The sequence below is a fragment of the Trichoplusia ni genome, chromosome 4 (assembly GCF_003590095.1).
Source record: "Trichoplusia ni isolate ovarian cell line Hi5 chromosome 4, tn1, whole genome shotgun sequence".
NCBI classification, from domain to species: domain Eukaryota; kingdom Metazoa; phylum Arthropoda; class Insecta; order Lepidoptera; family Noctuidae; genus Trichoplusia; species Trichoplusia ni.
Window position 1 is genome coordinate 15525189 of NC_039481.1, and position 19189 is coordinate 15544377.

The following is a 19189-nucleotide window of genomic DNA, read 5'->3' on the forward strand; positions in this document are numbered from 1 at the left end:
ATAAACATTGAAATAATGTGTAATTAAACACCAAACTAAAACTACTTTCGTTCATATTCTGAAAATGTAATCTGAAGACGTGAAAACCCTTTATCGATAGTAAAGTATTTACGTTGTTATTTATTTCATAGTATATTAAGGTATCATAGATATAATTTTTGTTTGCAAGTTGTTGTGGTAAGTATAGAATAGAGTAATAATATAATTAGGTAGTTTTACCTCAAAATATATCTATTGCACTTCACGTTTTTTAATCAAACGTTTTTGAAGCATCATGTGCATTTTATAAAATAAAGAATACGTATTCAAATGTGCAATTATTACTTGAATAATAAGGGAACACATTGTATTTTAATCGTTACATGTAAATTATTTGAGATAACATAATTATACGAAATTATACTTGTTGTAGGCATATCATTAAATAATGCAGTTACACTTAAGTTTAATAAATAAAACATTGAGTTTTAAAATGTTATTTTTATTTTAAAAATAGTACTTATTAGCTATTGGGCATTAATTACCTTAAAATTAATAATCTTTACAATTTACAAGTGTTTCAAAATCCATAAAATATCGGTTGAATAAAAAGCGTATTTACACTAAAATAATGACAGGTTTCATAATATATAAGCCTACATGATATGGGGTGAGCCGTAGCTAAGGCACGTTATTAGTATTGCGTGTCACTATCGCAAGCCGAGCGCCGCCACGCGGGCTGCTCCACTACATTACAGCATTATCCAAACCATATTCCAAATTATAAATTCAATATCAATTATATTATAAAATGTACGATGGATTATACGAAATGTCCTCTCTATTAGCAAAAAGCTACTTGAAAAAATTTCTTTACAAAATATGAAAAGCTAGTTAGGAACTTACAATTTTAGTAGATAAATAAAACGTTACAATAAATGATTTAATTCGATAATAAATAATTTACATAATGATTTTACATAATATCAGTTATTGTTATATAAGACAATTTGGGAGTATTTCTATTACCGCGCCGTTATATTGCTGCGGTTGTCGAGAAAAATACTCCCGAAAAATGTCATCTAGAATAGTAAAATCAGGTTATCAGAATTATGCATAGTAAATAACAATATTATTATTATTACATGGAATTAATATTAATGACGAGACATGGAACAAAAATCAAGGCTATTAGAATCCAAAATCAACAGCTTTTTATGTTATTTTTGAAACTTCTTTGGTAATAATAAAACCGAACACATGAAACACAAAATACATCTCATGAAATAATATGGAATGAAGTACACGCACAATACAATGCATAAGCTGCCGTAATAAAAATAAAATGCATCTCAAAAATAAGCGTAAACACAACGACGAAATTGCAATTTCTTTTAAACTTTAAGTACGTAATTTTATAATTCGCATGTCAACATGAATGAAGAGATTGTTCCGAACTTACATCTAAAAGAAAAACAAAGCGATAACTGGATATGCGACAGAACAGAGAACTTGAGTCAATATAAAACTAAGGAAAACAAAACTCAACATAGTTTTCGTTGCAGGAATGTAAACAATGTGTAGAGCAATATTAAACAGGGTATTTTATAATATTTAACAAGAACTAATAGTAACAACAATGCGTCGGAGGCCTGTTTCCTTCTAGCACCACGGGGGTCCGTAATCCAGTTAAATTTGTAACTTAGCGATTTACCAGCGAGCCTCGAAACGTTACTTTTATTTGTAAATACATATCAAATACAACCTTTAATACATTATAAATATTATTGATATTCGCAAAATGTCTTTTTATCCCCTGTATATTAAAGACGGTCGATCAATAGTCGAGGCCACTTCGGAACCGCTCGCCATTTGACTGGACTACAGACGTAAACACGTCTATTTATCACAGCTGTCCTAAGCCTTCACACATTACATGAATCGGTCACCTATCCCTCTACATCACTAATCGTTGCAGAAATATTTATAGCCAAATATACCTATCAGTAAGAAAGTTTGATGTTAAAAGTTAATGTTATTGTCAAAACGTAAAAAATATATTCTCAGCTCACTTTAACGTGTTCTCGTATGAGTACATTGAGCGTGACGGTATCAGGTAACTAGATTAATTAATACAGCCGAGTTTGTCATCAAAATATGAATAGTTGTGAACCGTTTCAACTACCTTTGTACTTTATACTCACAACTTAACGACATCAATTGTACACGAGGTTACAAGGCTCATTTAAAATTGGTGTTTCAATACCTCTTTACGTAACACGTAATTTTACATCTAATGCGTTAGTCCTAACAATGTTTTTGTAAACGATATAAAAGTTAAACACAATTTATTTTATAGCCGACTCGGTGATTCAAAAAATGTTTTAAGTTTGGCACTTATCACAATTCGTGCCAATACGAAAATATTAAAGATCCGGATACTGATTGCTGATATTTTCGTGCAAAAGAAATTGGTTTGCAGTAGGTGCCACAGTTAAGTATACAGAATATGTTTTAGCAAAATTTTGTAAATTTTAAATTTTTATCTAAACATTTTTTTAAGCTCATCAGCTAACTACACAATAGTCTAGAAAAAATTGATCATGTATTTCAAGGAAGCCCTTTCAGAAACTTACATAATTAAGTAACGTCGCGGAATTTAGTTAGAAGAACTAGGTATTTCACTTGAGCAAATATAATTATGAGACGATTCACTAAAACAAAAACACCTATGGCACGGTTCCTTCGTTAATTTGCAACACTCGCGTGTTGTGAATTGTCTTACTTGTGTACTTAATCTAACATAAGGGTCCCTGAATCTGTTAGTATAATTTGCTACAATTCATTTAACATGATATATGTTTAACTAGGTTGTTTAACAATAGATAAAAAATTGGTAAGTCAATTCCTGGTAGGATCAATTCCCATATCTATAACTAAATGTTTTTGAAACAGTGTGACTGCTCGCCCTGACTTGAGCCGCTAATTATGGTCTTTTGCTTTGTATATCAGGATAGATCAAACTGTCGTGTATACCGATCCAGTAACAGCTCCTCGTATGATATCTATGTATATACAACAATAGTATACGATATACAACATACTGAATGAATAAACATTAAGTGCTGTTAAAAATAAAAACGTAACAAAATACATTATAATAAAAATGCTCTACTGGTTCAATAAATTGTACAAAAATATTATTGAAAAATAACCAGTTTTTATCTCACTAGTCAATGATTTGTGTTCAACTCGCATTGACAGTGTAATGAACAATAATGATAATTAGTTTTTATCCCATTAATTTAAATGACAAAAGCTTCAAAAGCTAGTGTGACACTGCCCACTTGTTTACGTAGACAACGCGGCTGCCGTGCGCAACCTACAACCACATCCAAAACCGCAATATAAGTATACAAAACATAATAATATCAACACGGCTAATATTTACACGACCCAATCCTTATGATCCATAAACATTTGAATTGTTTTCCACAGCAAGTGCTTCGTAAAGCTGATGTCATATAATATCGGAACAACTTGCAACTAATGCACATCATAGCACCATTGCATCTGAGATTTCAACACGACAATCAGCTTTCCATTTCTTTTCTTTTTCAATTCAACCCAAAGAAAACTTATGTGGTGACGGTACAACTTTGATAAGTACAAAATATTAATATTTTCAATAATAACTATCACAGCAATCATGCCGAAATCTTATAAAAATTTAGACAAAAATACTTTAACTTATTTAAGACTAGTTAATTTACAAATTTAAATGAAATTTGGATAGAAAATTCTGAAAGATTCAAAATGTAAATATTGTTAAATGCCAGATCAAATGCCAGCGAATTAGCCGAGAATCGAGCTTCTCCGACGGTTAAAAAAATATTAAATAACAGCGTTCGTAACAAGATATCCTAAGTACTTATCGAAAAGTACTTCGATCAACAGTAAGATACTATAAATTCAATTAGTTTTCCAAATAACAGAATATATTCTAGGCCCCGTAGAATAAAATGTTCGAAAATAGTGTTAGTACAAAAACCAAGGCACGATAAACGAAGCGACTCACTATTAAAATCAAGTACACGCAAAAAGTGATAATACACGATGAGACGGGCCCATGCTCGGGGTCGATAGGGGTTCAAGTACCGTGCGGGCTCACTGGCGGGGGAGCGACGCGTTGGCCGGCAACGTGGAGCTGCGCTGCGACGCATTCATGTACGCCGACTTCAGGTTGGAGCGCATCGAGTCCCTGCAACACAACACAGTCAGTCGCGAGCTGGAGTGGAAGGCAGAATGACTCTTGGGGTTATACCTTGCTTTTCTTTGCACGCGGCGGGCGAGGCGCGCCACCCAGCGGCGCTGCTCCTGCGCGGCCGGCGCCAGCAGCAGCAGCGGTGTGAGCTTAGCGTGGTGGGCGGGGCTCACCTGGGCGAGAGCTTGGTGTGGTCGTGGTTGGTGTGGTGCGCGGCGCGGTAGCCGTAGCGCTGCACGCGGCGGGCGAGGCGCGCCACCCAGCGGCGCTGCTCCTGCGCGGCCGGCGCCAGCAGCAGCAGCGGTGTGAGCTTAGCGTGGTGGGCGGGGCTCACCTGGGCGAGAGCTTGGTGTGGTCGTGGTTGGTGTGGTGCGCGGCGCGGTAGCCGTAGCGCTGCACGCGGCGGGCGAGGCGCGCCACCCAGCGGCGCTGCTCCTGCGCGGCCGGCGCCAGCAGCAGCAGCGGTGTGAGCTTAGCGTGGTGGGCGGGGCTCACCTGGGCGAGAGCTTGGTGTGGTCGTGGTTGGTGTGGTGCGCGGCGCGGTAGCCGTAGCGCTGCACGCGGCGGGCGAGGCGCGCCACCCAGCGGCGCTGCTCCTGCGCGGCCGGCGCCAGCAGCAGCAGCGGTGTGAGCTTAGCGTGGTGGGCGGGGCTCACCTGGGCGAGAGCTTGGTGTGGTCGTGGTTGGTGTGGTGCGCGGCGCGGTAGCCGTAGCGCTGCACGCGGCGGGCGAGGCGCGCCACCCAGCGGCGCTGCTCCTGCGCGGCCGGCGCCAGCAGCAGCAGCGGTGTGAGCTTAGCGTGGTGGGCGGGGCTCACCTGGGCGAGAGCTTGGTGTGGTCGTGGTTGGTGTGGTGCGCGGCGCGGTAGCCGTAGCGCTGCACGCGGCGGGCGAGGCGCGCCACCCAGCGGCGCTGCTCCTGCGCGGCCGGCGCCAGCAGCAGCAGCGGTGTGAGCTTAGCGTGGTGGGCGGGGCTCACCTGGGCGAGAGCTTGGTGTGGTCGTGGTTGGTGTGGTGCGCGGCGCGGTAGCCGTAGCGCTGCACGCGGCGGGCGAGGCGCGCCACCCAGCGGCGCTGCTCCTGCGCGGCCGGCGCCAGCAGCAGCAGCGGTGTGAGCTTAGCGTGGTGGGCGGGGCTCACCTGGGCGAGAGCTTGGTGTGGTCGTGGTTGGTGTGGTGCGCGGCGCGGTAGCCGTAGCGCTGCACGCGGCGGGCGAGGCGCGCCACCCAGCGGCGCTGCTCCTGCGCGGCCGGCGCCAGCAGCAGCAGCGGTGTGAGCTTAGCGTGGTGGGCGGGGCTCACCTGGGCGAGAGCTTGGTGTGGTCGTGGTTGGTGTGGTGCGCGGCGCGGTAGCCGTAGCGCTGCACGCGGCGGGCGAGGCGCGCCACCCAGCGGCGCTGCTCCTGCGCGGCCGGCGCCAGCAGCAGCAGCGGTGTGAGCTTAGCGTGGTGGGCGGGGCTCACCTGGGCGAGAGCTTGGTGTGGTCGTGGTTGGTGTGGTGCGCGGCGCGGTAGCCGTAGCGCTGCACGCGGCGGGCGAGGCGCGCCACCCAGCGGCGCTGCTCCTGCGCGGCCGGCGCCAGCAGCAGCAGCGGTGTGAGCTTAGCGTGGTGGGCGGGGCTCACCTGGGCGAGAGCTTGGTGTGGTCGTGGTTGGTGTGGTGCGCGGCGCGGTAGCCGTAGCGCTGCACGCGGCGGGCGAGGCGCGCCACCCAGCGGCGCTGCTCCTGCGCGGCCGGCGCCAGCAGCAGCAGCGGTGTGAGCTTAGCGTGGTGGGCGGGGCTCACCTGGGCGAGAGCTTGGTGTGGTCGTGGTTGGTGTGGTGCGCGGCGCGGTAGCCGTAGCGCTGCACGCGGCGGGCGAGGCGCGCCACCCAGCGGCGCTGCTCCTGCGCGGCCGGCGCCAGCAGCAGCAGCGGTGTGAGCTTAGCGTGGTGGGCGGGGCTCACCTGGGCGAGAGCTTGGTGTGGTCGTGGTTGGTGTGGTGCGCGGCGCGGTAGCCGTAGCGCTGCACGCGGCGGGCGAGGCGCGCCACCCAGCGGCGCTGCTCCTGCGCGGCCGGCGCCAGCAGCAGCAGCGGTGTGAGCTTAGCGTGGTGGGCGGGGCTCACCTGGGCGAGAGCTTGGTGTGGTCGTGGTTGGTGTGGTGCGCGGCGCGGTAGCCGTAGCGCTGCACGCGGCGGGCGAGGCGCGCCACCCAGCGGCGCTGCTCCTGCGCGGCCGGCGCCAGCAGCAGCAGTTCGCGCGCGCGGTCCGCGTGTAGCTTGCACGCCGCTACGCCCTCGCCCTCAGAAACGTGCTCGGCGTGGATCTTCATCCGGCAACCTGCAACAAAAAGTATTTCTTGTGCGATTATGTGATGCCAACTGCCGGTCGCTTATGAGTCGCCGTCGGGTGTCTCATAGTTCCGTGCCGGTTACTATAACTGTTCACGTACGAACGCAGCCGTAACCAACGCGGGGGAAGCGAGGCGCGCGGGACGGGACGCAGCGCACCCGCGCCACCGCGCGGCTTGCGACAGACCAGTTTTTCAATTCAATCTTGCGAGCGAGCGGCCATTCCGTCTTTTGTTACGTTGGCTCTATTTGTTACTTGTTACCATACTTATCAATATAATTATTAACATACAGTCCACTACTTATTGAAGAGCACCTAAACAATGATCCGGCTTGAAGGACCGACATGCGTCCGACCGGGATGTGATAACATATTAGCGAACAAAAAATGTCATGAGTTTTGGAGTGAAATACTCACGTCGGCATTCATAGGCTTGAGGCGGCCGGAACATGTGCCACAGCGGACGAGTGCACACCTCACACGCAGTCGGGATGTGGTACGTGATGCTGACCAGGTCGTGGCCTTTATGTTGAACCGTGTTGCCTGATAAAAACATACCATGAGACATGAGATGTGTACGAAATAAGTTAATATGAAAACAGTTGGCTATATGCACTGTAGTGGCAGGCAAGCGTGTAGACCCTGATGAAGCGGTCTTCCTTTTACCATTTAGTACGCAATTGCCCATCACCTATCACTTATAAACATAGCAACAAACATGGTCAAATCATGTGGCTTCTTGGACTGCGGCAGTGTGGTCTTATTGCAAGTGAGATATGTAAAATTTTGTGCCCATCCTTGTTCACCCACTTTATAACAGAAGTATCGTGCATATTTGCAGTTGGACTTAAACAGTAACCTTTATATGCCACTACTCTAGTTTGTAGCTGTCCAGCATCTGTTGATATATCTCTCCTCTGGAAACGGTGGCTTTCGGTTCTGGGACGAAATTGCCATGTTTAAGCGTGGCAGTATTTGCGTAGTAGTGAATATTATTATAATTGCCCTGGAATCTTGTGTTAATATAAATTGGTTGGGCTATCACGATAAGTAGGCGTTATTTTCAATCTTAACAATTATCATGACTATGATTTATTCCAAACAGGTAAATTTCGTCTTTAAATCAAGTCTTTGCCTGAACGCCTGAACTATGAACAATTAATTGTTTGGCAGACTATCTTTTTTGCTATATAAATATCTATCCATGAATCGTCCTACAGAAGAAGTTGCAGAGTCGTGTTACCGGCGTGGTCGGCGGCCTCCTGCGGCAGGTCGGCCTGGTCGCCGGGGCGGCGCGCCTCGCCCTCGCCCGCGTACAGCAGCTGGAAGATGCGCGGGATGTCCTTGGCGTCCGCGCGGATCACGTCGCCCTGCGTTACCGAGCGCACGTGGAACACCTTGCTGCAACCACACACCCAACTCATAGTATATACAGATATTGTAATTTATTGATATTGATTGCACAGATAGCCGAGTGGTTAAGGTCATCACGCCAAACTCACTGAGCGATGTATCCCCCCGCGCAGAACAAGCATTTTGTGTGATTCACAAATGTTTGTCCTGACTCTGGGTGTCTTTGTGCATGGGACTTGAATGTTTGTTAAAAATACAAGTACACAAATTAAAATGCACGATGACACAAAAAAAACAAAGCGTTCACATTTTTCAATTTTTTTAACTAAGTACTTTTTTACTATTATTGAGCATGGTGGTAAAATACATACAAAAAAGAGCTCTAATCTCGCTAAGACAACATATATATATATGGCTGATTATAAATTCTCACCTCAAATCAAGTATCATGACGGGGTCCGTGGTGTTCTGCTTGTCGTTCTCCGTATTATAGAATATGATCTTCTTGGAGGACACGACTACATACTGCTTCTTCCAGCCATGCCGGCGTATGTTCTGCTTGAAGGGCACGGACAGCCAGCCCTCCAGCGTCTGCTCGGTCTCGCCGTCCTCGGCGTCGGCGGACGACTGCGACGCTGTCTCACTTGTTAAGGCCGCCAGTTTTTCTTTCAATTGCTCTATTTCTACGTCCTTGCTGTCGACCTAAATTAATAATAAAAATTACAATGATATATAAGAAAGCGGAATTAAATATGAGGGTACTTCCGTAAAACGCACTAATGAGTTATATGAAAATCTCAGTACCTCCATAGCAAGCCGCAGCCGTGTGGACTGTTCGTCGAGCAGCTGCTGCTGGCAGTCCTGCAGGTCACGCTGCAGCTTTGAGATGTGCTGGTCGAATTTCTCCTTCTCGCGCGTCAGCTCCTGCTGCAGCTTGCGGTAGTCCTTGTCTTTACGCACGGACATCTTGCTTTTGTTTTTCGTAGTCGTAGGGTTCATGTCTTTCCTGTAAATGAGGTCACAGTTATAGTAAAGGATGTGACTAGATATCGCAAAATACAGATTATTGGATGACGATGCCTTGCCAAGAAGTCGGGACACAAATCAATAATTACAATAGGCGATATGTATTTTACAGATATACATTAAGCATCTCACAGCAATCCCACATCTCAGAGTCACATTTCTCTCGCTTTATTTATGTGTGCGACTATAAGTTGTTCGTAGGAATCACTTCCCACATTCAATACAATACCAATATTATGATTTATTATAAATCATAATAATAACTATTTTGATTTATGGAAATTTCGCTAACAGTTAACTTAGCTGACTTTAAAATAAATGTTTTAATCAACAAAGAACATTAATTAAGCCACCATTGACAAAACATTACTATTATTTGAGGACCACTGACAGCAGTGAATTGAAAATCTTACTCAAAACAATAGGCCTTTAGTCTAAAGCTGCGCTGTCAATACGTTATATTTGACGATCCAGCAAAGATAAAGACCATCTTCAGGACGCAGAAAAAAAATTATACCTGTTCATTATCTCGGCAAGTTTGTTAACAGCTTGTTGTTTGAGCATGATCTCAGAATTGAGCTTCTTGTTGAGACGATCTACATCCTCCTGCAGACGCTGAAGCGTGGCCACGCGCTCGGCCAGAGCGGTGCCACTGCGGCGGAGCTCGTCAACCTCCTTTCATGCAACAAAATATTTAACGAATTAAAAAAATATGAACTACAAAAGAAATCGTTATCAGCATAATTGGCAGATGCAAAAAAGCCGGTCATTTTTTTTAAACCCATAATTCATTAAACTACAATATTAACGTTCTTATATATATTAATATTACAGAAATCTGTTTCACAAAAGCATCTCATGAAACGTCGAAATAAATTAGATTAGATTAGAATATTTTTTATTGTACACCATGGAATTACAGCAGTGATTCTTAATACATACAATGTTAGGGTACAATGGCGGTAGAAATAGGTCATTAGAAGTTAACGGGGTGTAATGCCAGAAGCACTGTCAGAGCACGTACCTTCCGCTGCAGGTCGATGGTGGCCCTGTTCTCGTGGTCGCGGTCGCGCAGCCCCTGCACGAGCGCGTCGCGCGCCGCCAGCTCGCTGCGGTGCTGCGACAGCGCGTCACGCATCTCCAACTCCTTCATCGTCTTCTCCTTCTCCAACTCGCCTACGGTCTCTTCAGCTATCGACCTTAGATCACAAAACCACACTAGGTTAACATCGACCCTTTGTAATTATTTTTATTTTTATTTTCCATCATTAAATTACGAACTGATAATAAGGATGCGAATATTAAAATATAAAGTGAGCTCATCACCGCAATGATGAGTGATCGAACATAATAATCAATGTACGCTCATTTAACACGCTTTTACTACTAAAGCATAAAGACAATTGTTATAGATTACATGTGTGTATAAGTTTACAATACGATATTATAATATGGTGGTTCAGTTTCTCGGCGTCATTGTGTGTGAACAGAGAAATGAAGTAAATGAATTGCTAATAAGTTTCTTAGAACCAGCTATCATCTTGACACAGTCAAGCACTCTTTATGATCTGGGTATTTCACAAAACGTTTGAGCGAATATTTGTTCAATTTAGGTTGCTTCAACTTTTTTAGATGCTTAGGTAGGTATCAGGTCTGTTCTGCATCATACCTGGCGATGGCCTCGGAATCAGCGCGCGCGATGGCGAGCTGCAGCTGGTGCAGCAGGCTGGCGCGCTCCTGCTCAGCGTCGCGCGCCGCTCGCGTGTTCTCCTCCAGCATGAGGCGCATGTCGTTGGACTGGCTCTTGTACACGAAGCAGTAGTGCTGCTCGGTCTCCAGCTGCTGCCGGAGCTCCTCGCTCTGTTAGGGAAAAACACATTTATTTTTCTTATTAGTTAAGTACTAAAACCATGTACTTATGCATGATCTTAAATATAAAACATAAAGTATGCAGCTTCATTTTTCGCGTCTAATGTACAAATGAATGTTTCAGAAAATATAATCATCACACACACATATCACACATCACAGCCATCACGGTTTGCATGCCTAAAAGTAGACCCAAGGAAAACCAAGGCGTGAAAACCAAGAATATTATGGTAACAATGACCGAAAGTATCGTCAAGAGGCCATAAGGAAGCAAAAAAGGGTACAGAGAGAACCTTTATCTCATTAATAGATATGTATATTAACCTAAACCATAGCTCTTATTATTACATGTTAATTTTTTGTAAAGATCCATTTTTCTGATCTAAAATATAGTAATAAGATTATGTAAATATTTTTCACAAAAAAAACATGACTTGACTACGTTCATGTACCTACCTGTTTTGTAGTTAACATTAATTTATAATAAAGCTGCAGAACGAAGTGTGTTCTCTCTACAATTGATTACGTCATATGAGTCACTATTTTTATTGTGAGTCTGACATAATCGCGCTATTGCAAGGGGTATAAAGCTCTTGTTATAAACAATATCGTAGGTCTAACTTTTTAGTCTGATGATGAGTCATTTTATCTTTTTAATTTATTAATTTCACTCGACTGAACGGAACAATGGTAATAAAGATTTTTTTATTTTACGGTAGCCGAGACAGAACGTCCAACTTAATATAAGTGTAGTGAGCCATCATGTTCATGTGTTTAATCGTTGGTTTACTCTGCGTACTGTGTAATGTTCATTAAGTATTTAAAGTATTCTGTTTAATATTTCAACTTCGGTATTTATAAGATGTTTTGATAAAACGAATCTACATACAAAGTACTTATTTAGCTACAATGTTTATATGCAAACATGATTGAAGTACAACTTTATTGTGAGCGTACTGCCCAGTTGAAGATGACCAGGAAATTAACACGACAATAACACATTCCTGTATAATAATGCGTGTCATGATCATTACAGAAGTGTTTTATAGGCATGTCTTCATTGCCATGGCTCTGTTTGTTCAGCACTTGTGTCCGACAAATTCATGTTTTCACTGTGATTCAAATACATCTTTAATTGATGAAATGTTTTTATTATTGTATGTTTAGATTACCGTTACAACTTTTTTGTTTGTTACACATAATCTGACACATATTTTGGAATTCCTGTTCGTTTCACAGAACTGTATAAACTGTATTAGATCTCATTAAGGAAAGAACTTTGGCCAATATTTTGATACTTTTATTTCCTTTAAGCTTTTGACGCTACGTGATGTACTCGTATGTCCTAGGACGGGTATTCGTTGGAATTAACAAATTTAAAGCTTTCTCCGTTCCTTAAGTGCTCGCGTATACACTTAACAACGAAGTTTTAATCTGTGAAACCAATCTTTGAATGCTTGTGTCATAAATATCAAGGTCAAAGAAGAATACCTACTTTTCATACTTGGGTAATTCGTGCGACTAGCGGTATGAGTGTGCAATAAAACATATATATTTATGCATTCTAACTCGAAATATACAGTTGTAACAACCGAGCTATGTGCGACCAGTTAGGTTAGTGTACTTTGTAATAGATACGAGTGCTATAACAATTTGATAAAGTAATCATTTTTGTTCCCAGAGGGCACTCCACTAGTGAAACTAATTAATCTCCTCGGCAATGTGATCTAATTTCACGACAATATCGGGATCGTGTTATTAACAAATGATTTGTTTTCATCAACACAACTATTAATATGAATTGACATCAAGTATTTCCCGTGAAGTTTAATGAATAAATATTCTATTAATTGAGTAAATCACATAAAAATAATCAATGAGTAAGGCTTTACTTAACTGTAGAAAAACCGCTGTCTACGTAATCATGTGTTTATTTATTTGGAGAGGAGAGCACGCGCAGGTAGGTGTAGGTATATCTCGTAAAGGCAAAAGCTGTGTATGTGTGTATATTTGCCGTCGACAATGAGTCACTATGTTATAATGCTGGAGGACAGTCTATTTCGGCGCGATGAGATTATGATTAATTCACAAGAAACACTCAGAGTTCGTCAACATAGATCACGTATATATATTAAAATTTTAATAACTTACTATCTAATCAATATATTGGACTACTGAGCTCGGCTCTTAGACTCTTCCATTATTTTTTAGGAATTCTTCACATTGACACTGTTACAATTTTGAAGTATCACAAGAGCCATGTTTTTTGTTTACTTCTTACTACACAGTTGACCTACTTATTCAATTTTTCCTTCGGTTATGGTGATTACACAAAAAATAATTACAACAACTTTTTAATCCTTGTGTCGCGGGGGGTTTCACAAACATTCAAGCCACATGCACAATGTCACCCAGACTCAGGATATTCGTAGAACACACAAACGCTTGTCCTGCACGGGGATCGAACCCATGACACGTCTCGCTCAGTGGGTAAGGCGACCGCAACAACTCGGCTGTCCGTGCAGTCAATATTTTATTTCATTATTTTTATTTAGGAAACAAACAGTCTCTTATTTATATACAATATTTGTATTTCCATTTATTATCACGTTTTATAGGATAGAAAAGCTAGGATATAGATTCAGGTCAACAGTACGAATAAGAAGCGGTCTCGTGTACTTTTCTGCTAAGAGTGGTAGTGAGTACTCACCCTGTTGGCGTGCATGTCCCGCTCGGCGGCGGCGGCGGCCAGCTTCTCGGCGTGGTCGTGCAGCGCGGCGCGCACGGCGTGCAGCTCGCGCGCGCGCGCGTCCCGCTCGGCCTGCGCGGCGCGCGCCGCGGCCTCGGCCGCCGCCACCTCTCCGCCCGCCGCCAGCCGCGCCGCGCGCTCCTGCTCCAGCGACGCCGCCAGCCCCATCGCCTGCACCACGCAACACGCACATCACTAACACTCTTCATCTCAATTCGGGCACACATTTCCTCCCCTGCAATTCTTCAGTGCACAAGCTATTTCAAGTTTTAAATAAGGATTTAGATCCTTTCTACTTTTCTTAAAATTTGTTGTGTGTGATATATTTAAAATATTCAGTGAAGGTGACAACCAGGAAAATAATGTTATGGAAATCAAACTTTCAAGATAAAGAATACATAATTGCTTAGTGAAGGAATGCATAGTTCACTAATGAGTAATTGCTGTATTAAACATGTTTAAGAAGAAAATGATGATTTTGCTCTATATTTCAAGAGGACCATAAGAGTAGACAATTTGTATTTTTATCTGATATTATAATAATTGTTAAAATAAATCTAGAATTCTGAAATCATTGAAAATTGAAAAAATCTTAGGGTATTCAAACTTGACCTCAAAATGTAAAGAATTTCAGAGTCCAGTCTTTAATAATTGTGACTCTATAATACAAAAAAAATATTGTGTGAACCTTTTCTGTCTCCTGTCTGTGTTCACCCTCCAGCTTCTGCAGGCGCTGCTGCATCTGCCGGTAGTCTACACTAAGCATAGACATCTGACGATCTTTCTCTTGACACACTGACTCAGACCGCTGCCGCGCCGACTTCTCTTCGTTCAATTTGGACTGTAGTGCTGTTGTATCACATTGCGAACAAATATTAATGAATGCAATTTAGAGACTTCTCAATATCAAAGAAAATTAAAAAATATCCAGTTCTTTCAATTTCGGTTTGTGTTATAAAAATAAATCATTGCATAATGCAAACAGCATTTAAAATAAGTCAATGAAAAGGAATTTTATAAAGCCATAATGTAATATTTACTGTAAAAATGAAACTACGGTGGACATACTAATCAAAGGAGGCATATTAGCAAACTGAACAATACCTTTAAATATCATATCCAATGTTCCTGAGGCATGCAAAAAGTGAAGGTATGAAATATATTTTTGGGAGCTCATACAGTTTAGCTCAAATAAACAGGATTGTAGCGTGGACAAAATGGCAAAATATTAAATGTCCTGGAATACGAACACTCACCTTTGACTAGCTCCAGATTAGCTTCCTGTTTAGAGAGCAGCTGCGACCGCTGTGTGTCTTGATGGGCACGCACTTCTTGCTGGTACATGTGTTTAGCGGCGCGAAGCTCGTGGGCTAAAGAGGCACACTCCTTCTCTAACGTTGTAACCCGCTCTGACAGCTGCCTGTTATCAGCCATGATCTGATTTAGTCTGGTAGAGGACCGTTCCATCTCTGCGTGTGCCGCATTCAGTCTGCTAGTAGCGTCAGCCACCGCCGCATCCGATCGTTGTTTAGCTGCTTTCACTGTAGCCAGCTCTTCAGAGAGGGTAATGCGTTCCCTTTCCAGATTGTCCCGCTGAGCTCGCAAGCTCGCCAGGGTGCCGTCATTGACGGCAGCGGCTGCGGCCTGCGCAGCGGTCAATTCTGCCGCTTGTTTTCTTGACTTAGACGCAGCTTCCGCTTCTTGTTTTAATTTTTCACGTAACTCTGTCAACTGCATTTCTAAGGCATTGATTTTATCATTATAAGTTTGCAAATTGTTAATTTCTTTAGCTCGCTTGCTTTGTTCTTCATCAAGCCGCCGTTTCGCCTCATTTAGGTTGAATTCAGCTTTTCGTCTTGTCTCCGATTCTATGTCAGCTTTTCTTTGCAATTCCTTCAGATCATGCTTTAATAATGCTAACTCTTTATCAGTTTCAGCTATTATTTTCTTGTTTCTGGCTTCCCTCTGCGATAGTTCTTCTAACTGAGCACATAGAGTGACTTGGGTATCTTCTAATTTTCGCCGACCATCTCTTTCTCTCTCGAGAAGCTTTTCTAGCTGCAATATAGCTTCAGATCCAACATTGTTAATATGATTATTAGAAATAGTGTCTACTACATCGGCTGCCTTTAATCCTCTACTGCATAGCTGATAATCACCATTATAAGTAAAGCCTACAAAAGGCAAATGATTACCAACAAATGCTTTTGGTACAGGAAATGATTCATCTAAAGCATCAGACTTCTCCATGTCGTCAAAGTTTCTTGTATCATCATCACTAGATAACTCGGGGACCACAGGTGGAACAGAATCTCTAAGGTTCTCGAAACTCCACTGGTCATTTATAAAGAATGGATGTTGCTTGATTTCATCAACACTATTTTTACCCAATCTTTTAACTCTATCGGTTAAAAGGCCCCTGATAAGAGATTTAGCATCCTTAGAAATTTCCACATCATCAGGAAATTGAAGAGAATTCCTGTGGTCCATAATCTTACCATATGTGCCAACTAAACTGTCAGCATAAAAGGGAGGATCACCAATAAGCATTTCATATAAAAATATTCCCACAGCCCACCAGTCACACTCGCGACCATACACTCCTTCTCCATTTTGTGACTGCAAAACTTCTGGTGAAATATAATCTGGAGTTCCTACAGCATTGCTGGCACGCACTAGACCATCAGGCCCCATTCTCATACAAGTGCCAAAGTCAGCTAGCTTGAGATGACCATATTTATCAATTAGCATGTTGTCTGGTTTGACATCTCTGTGTACAAAACCCATACCATGAATCACATCTAAGGCTAGGACAATTTCCATTGTATAAAACTTTGCCCATTTTTCTGGTATATCATAATTTGACATTAAGCTAACAAGGTCACCCCCAGGCATGTAATCCATCACCATGTACAGATACTTGTGGTCTTGGAAAGCAAAATGTAGCTTTAATATCCACTCGGAGTTTGCATGTGCCATTATATGCCGTTCTTCCCAAAAGAAAGTAGAGTCAGATCTCTTAATCATTTCAACCTTACTGAGTAGCTTCATGGCATATACCTGACGTGTAGACTTGTGTCTGACTAGCTGCACTTCACCAAATGCACCTCGGCCAATTACCTTGATCAAATCAAAATCTGCGGCTTTCATACGCAGATCTATAATGTCTGATGCAAATGTTTCATCTAAAACAAAAGATTTCGAAATCAGATATAGTTGATCTGCAGTCAAAGACCAGCAAATCTTTAACAAGATTTACAGTTATGCTTTGCAAATATTACCTTATTAAGATAATCATTAACATAACTTAAATAGTTAATGATTAACCTAATTAACATTACTATGCTGTTTATCAAATGTATGACATATAGTAATAAGTACACTCCTATAAATATGATAGTCTTTTTGCTGTATCAGAGCTAACCTGTAATGTTTAAAGATGTTTATAAAATAATACAGAACTCATTAACCGCTATGAGGATGGTTAAGTAACCAAAATAAATAGCTATATGTGATCTCACTAATGCACAAGTTTAGGAACTATAAAGTAGTATATAAGTAGTACAAACATGCAACAATTTGTAGTAATAATCATGCATGTTGTAATAAGGTATAAGATGTTTGTGAGAGACATACTCTCTCCCTCTTTGTGTGTGATAAACTGACAGACTCATAGACCAATAAATAAATACAACATTGAAATGTGTATTATAAGTTTGACTAATGATTAAGTAGTGCAAATATTCTTATTACTAAGATGATACTTATAAATTATGACTGGAAAAAAGGCTAACATTTTTAAAATAACAAAAACATTTAGTTTAACTGACTCAACTTTCCTAAAACTCTAACGCCTCACAAACACTACAAGGTACTGGTATTTCAATATTGTAATGAATATTTGGTTTTGTTTACACTTTATTTAAGGCAATATGCATCAACAAAATGCCAAAATTAATATATTATCCTTAAAATGGATAATTGAATATGCTAGCATTATTATAACTAATTTTTTTTTAATTTTATTGTTGGTAAGTTTAATCACAGATTTTCCTTTATACAACAACTTTTAACTGATTCTTATAAGATATATAGGTAAAATAATAGTACTTTTGCTTTCATGAAAGCATTATATTTTTTGTTTTGAATTCATTTCATCATTATTTTTGTTGAGAAGAAGACATCAAAACAAAAACAGGTACCAGCACAAATATACCCATTGGTAGTTTACTTGTGTTGTAAACACCGCTTCTAACAGACACTATAAAATTATTCACTATGCAGACCTATATAACATAATACACACGTTGTAATCAAAAAACTTATTTATATACAAATCATTATCAATATTTAACCCTATCAGATCAATTTGTTATCTAGAAAACAGTAAGTATATTTATATTTAGGAATATAAAGTATATTTACATACTTTAAAAACATACTCAAACATTAATGAATGATAATCAAATGGAACTACAATGAATAACAACTGTACATTAATAAAATTTTGTGAATCACTACTGTAGAAATATATTAGAGGTGAAGTTATTAGAAAAGTTAATTATTCAACTTAACTGTATTGGTGATGAAATATGAAGTAACTGTACTTACATCTGCTGGTGTAGGCCTCGACATTCTTCATACGTCGTATAGCCGGGTGGTCACAATCGGAGACGAGCGCAGTCACAGTGTCGAGCAGGCAGTCCACGTTGCCGGTGGAGCGAGGGTCGTACAGCTGCTCCTCCAGGGCGCGCAGCCGCCGCATTCGTTCTTCGTCCTTCACCGATTCCATGCTGGATCCTATTTCTGACGTCCTCTGCCACTAAGGCTAAACGCCACCACACATTCTCCCGATAACTGCTCCGTGTAAGAACACCACTCTCATCACGACACATCAACAACTGAATCCCCTGTTCTTATTCTTGTACTCTAGTTCTATCGATAACCTACCATGCAAAGGATAACTTATGTTTCATTATCGAAAAATTCAGTTGCTACAGCTCAGGATGACAGCAGATAAAGGTGGTTCTCACAACAAAGCATATGCACGTTTGCAAACACAACAGAATGATTATTTACATTTATAAATATCCACCGACTTTAAACAAATTAAGAACACTAAATTAACGTAACGATTGGCACAAATGTGAAAAATTAAAGCAAAATTACGAATTATTCGACCGCTTGATTGATGAACGATGGATGATCGAACAATAAAGTGAAGTTAGTTGCATATACTTTTAGAAGTTTGGCAAGTTTGCAATGGCGCTACTAGATCTAGCTAGATGACTAAAAGATACTTTCAATGTAATTAAGAATAAAAGTAAGTACAAAAATAGTCAGTAATGGTTTTTTGCTATTTTATATTTTTACTTTACTATACCAGTGGTTAGTAATAGTTCTTATAATCCATTTCAATCGAAGACCAGATAGTATAATCTGTCTGTGTTTATTTATAAAAAAAAAAAGAAATAAGATTAATTGAAATCGATTTTCAATGCAATCACCGGCTAAAAGAGAAATTCCGACCGTGTCTTTACTTTTAAGTTACCGATAGGCCACGGGCCATGAGTAACCATCATCATCTAAGTCACGATTGAAACATTTAAGTTACCGCT

General features: G+C 41.5%; 1 protein-coding gene across 1 annotated transcript; it reads right to left on the minus strand.

Annotated features, from left to right (window-relative positions):
• Positions 1–473: 473 nt before the first annotated feature.
• Positions 474–18964, minus strand: LOC113493196 (rho-associated protein kinase 2). Its single transcript, XM_026871054.1, has 13 exons — positions 18183–18964; positions 14828–16756; positions 14260–14420; positions 13533–13742; positions 10623–10813; positions 9978–10152; positions 9471–9628; positions 8732–8933; positions 8361–8629; positions 7818–7975; positions 6992–7117; positions 6349–6562; positions 474–4240 (listed from the first exon to the last, which is right to left on the minus strand). Exons 1-13 carry the CDS (start codon positions 18361–18363, stop codon positions 4147–4149), a joined length of 4068 nt encoding a protein of 1355 aa, XP_026726855.1. The 5' UTR covers positions 18364–18964; the 3' UTR covers positions 474–4146.
• Between the last annotated feature and the right edge of the window lie 225 nt (positions 18965–19189).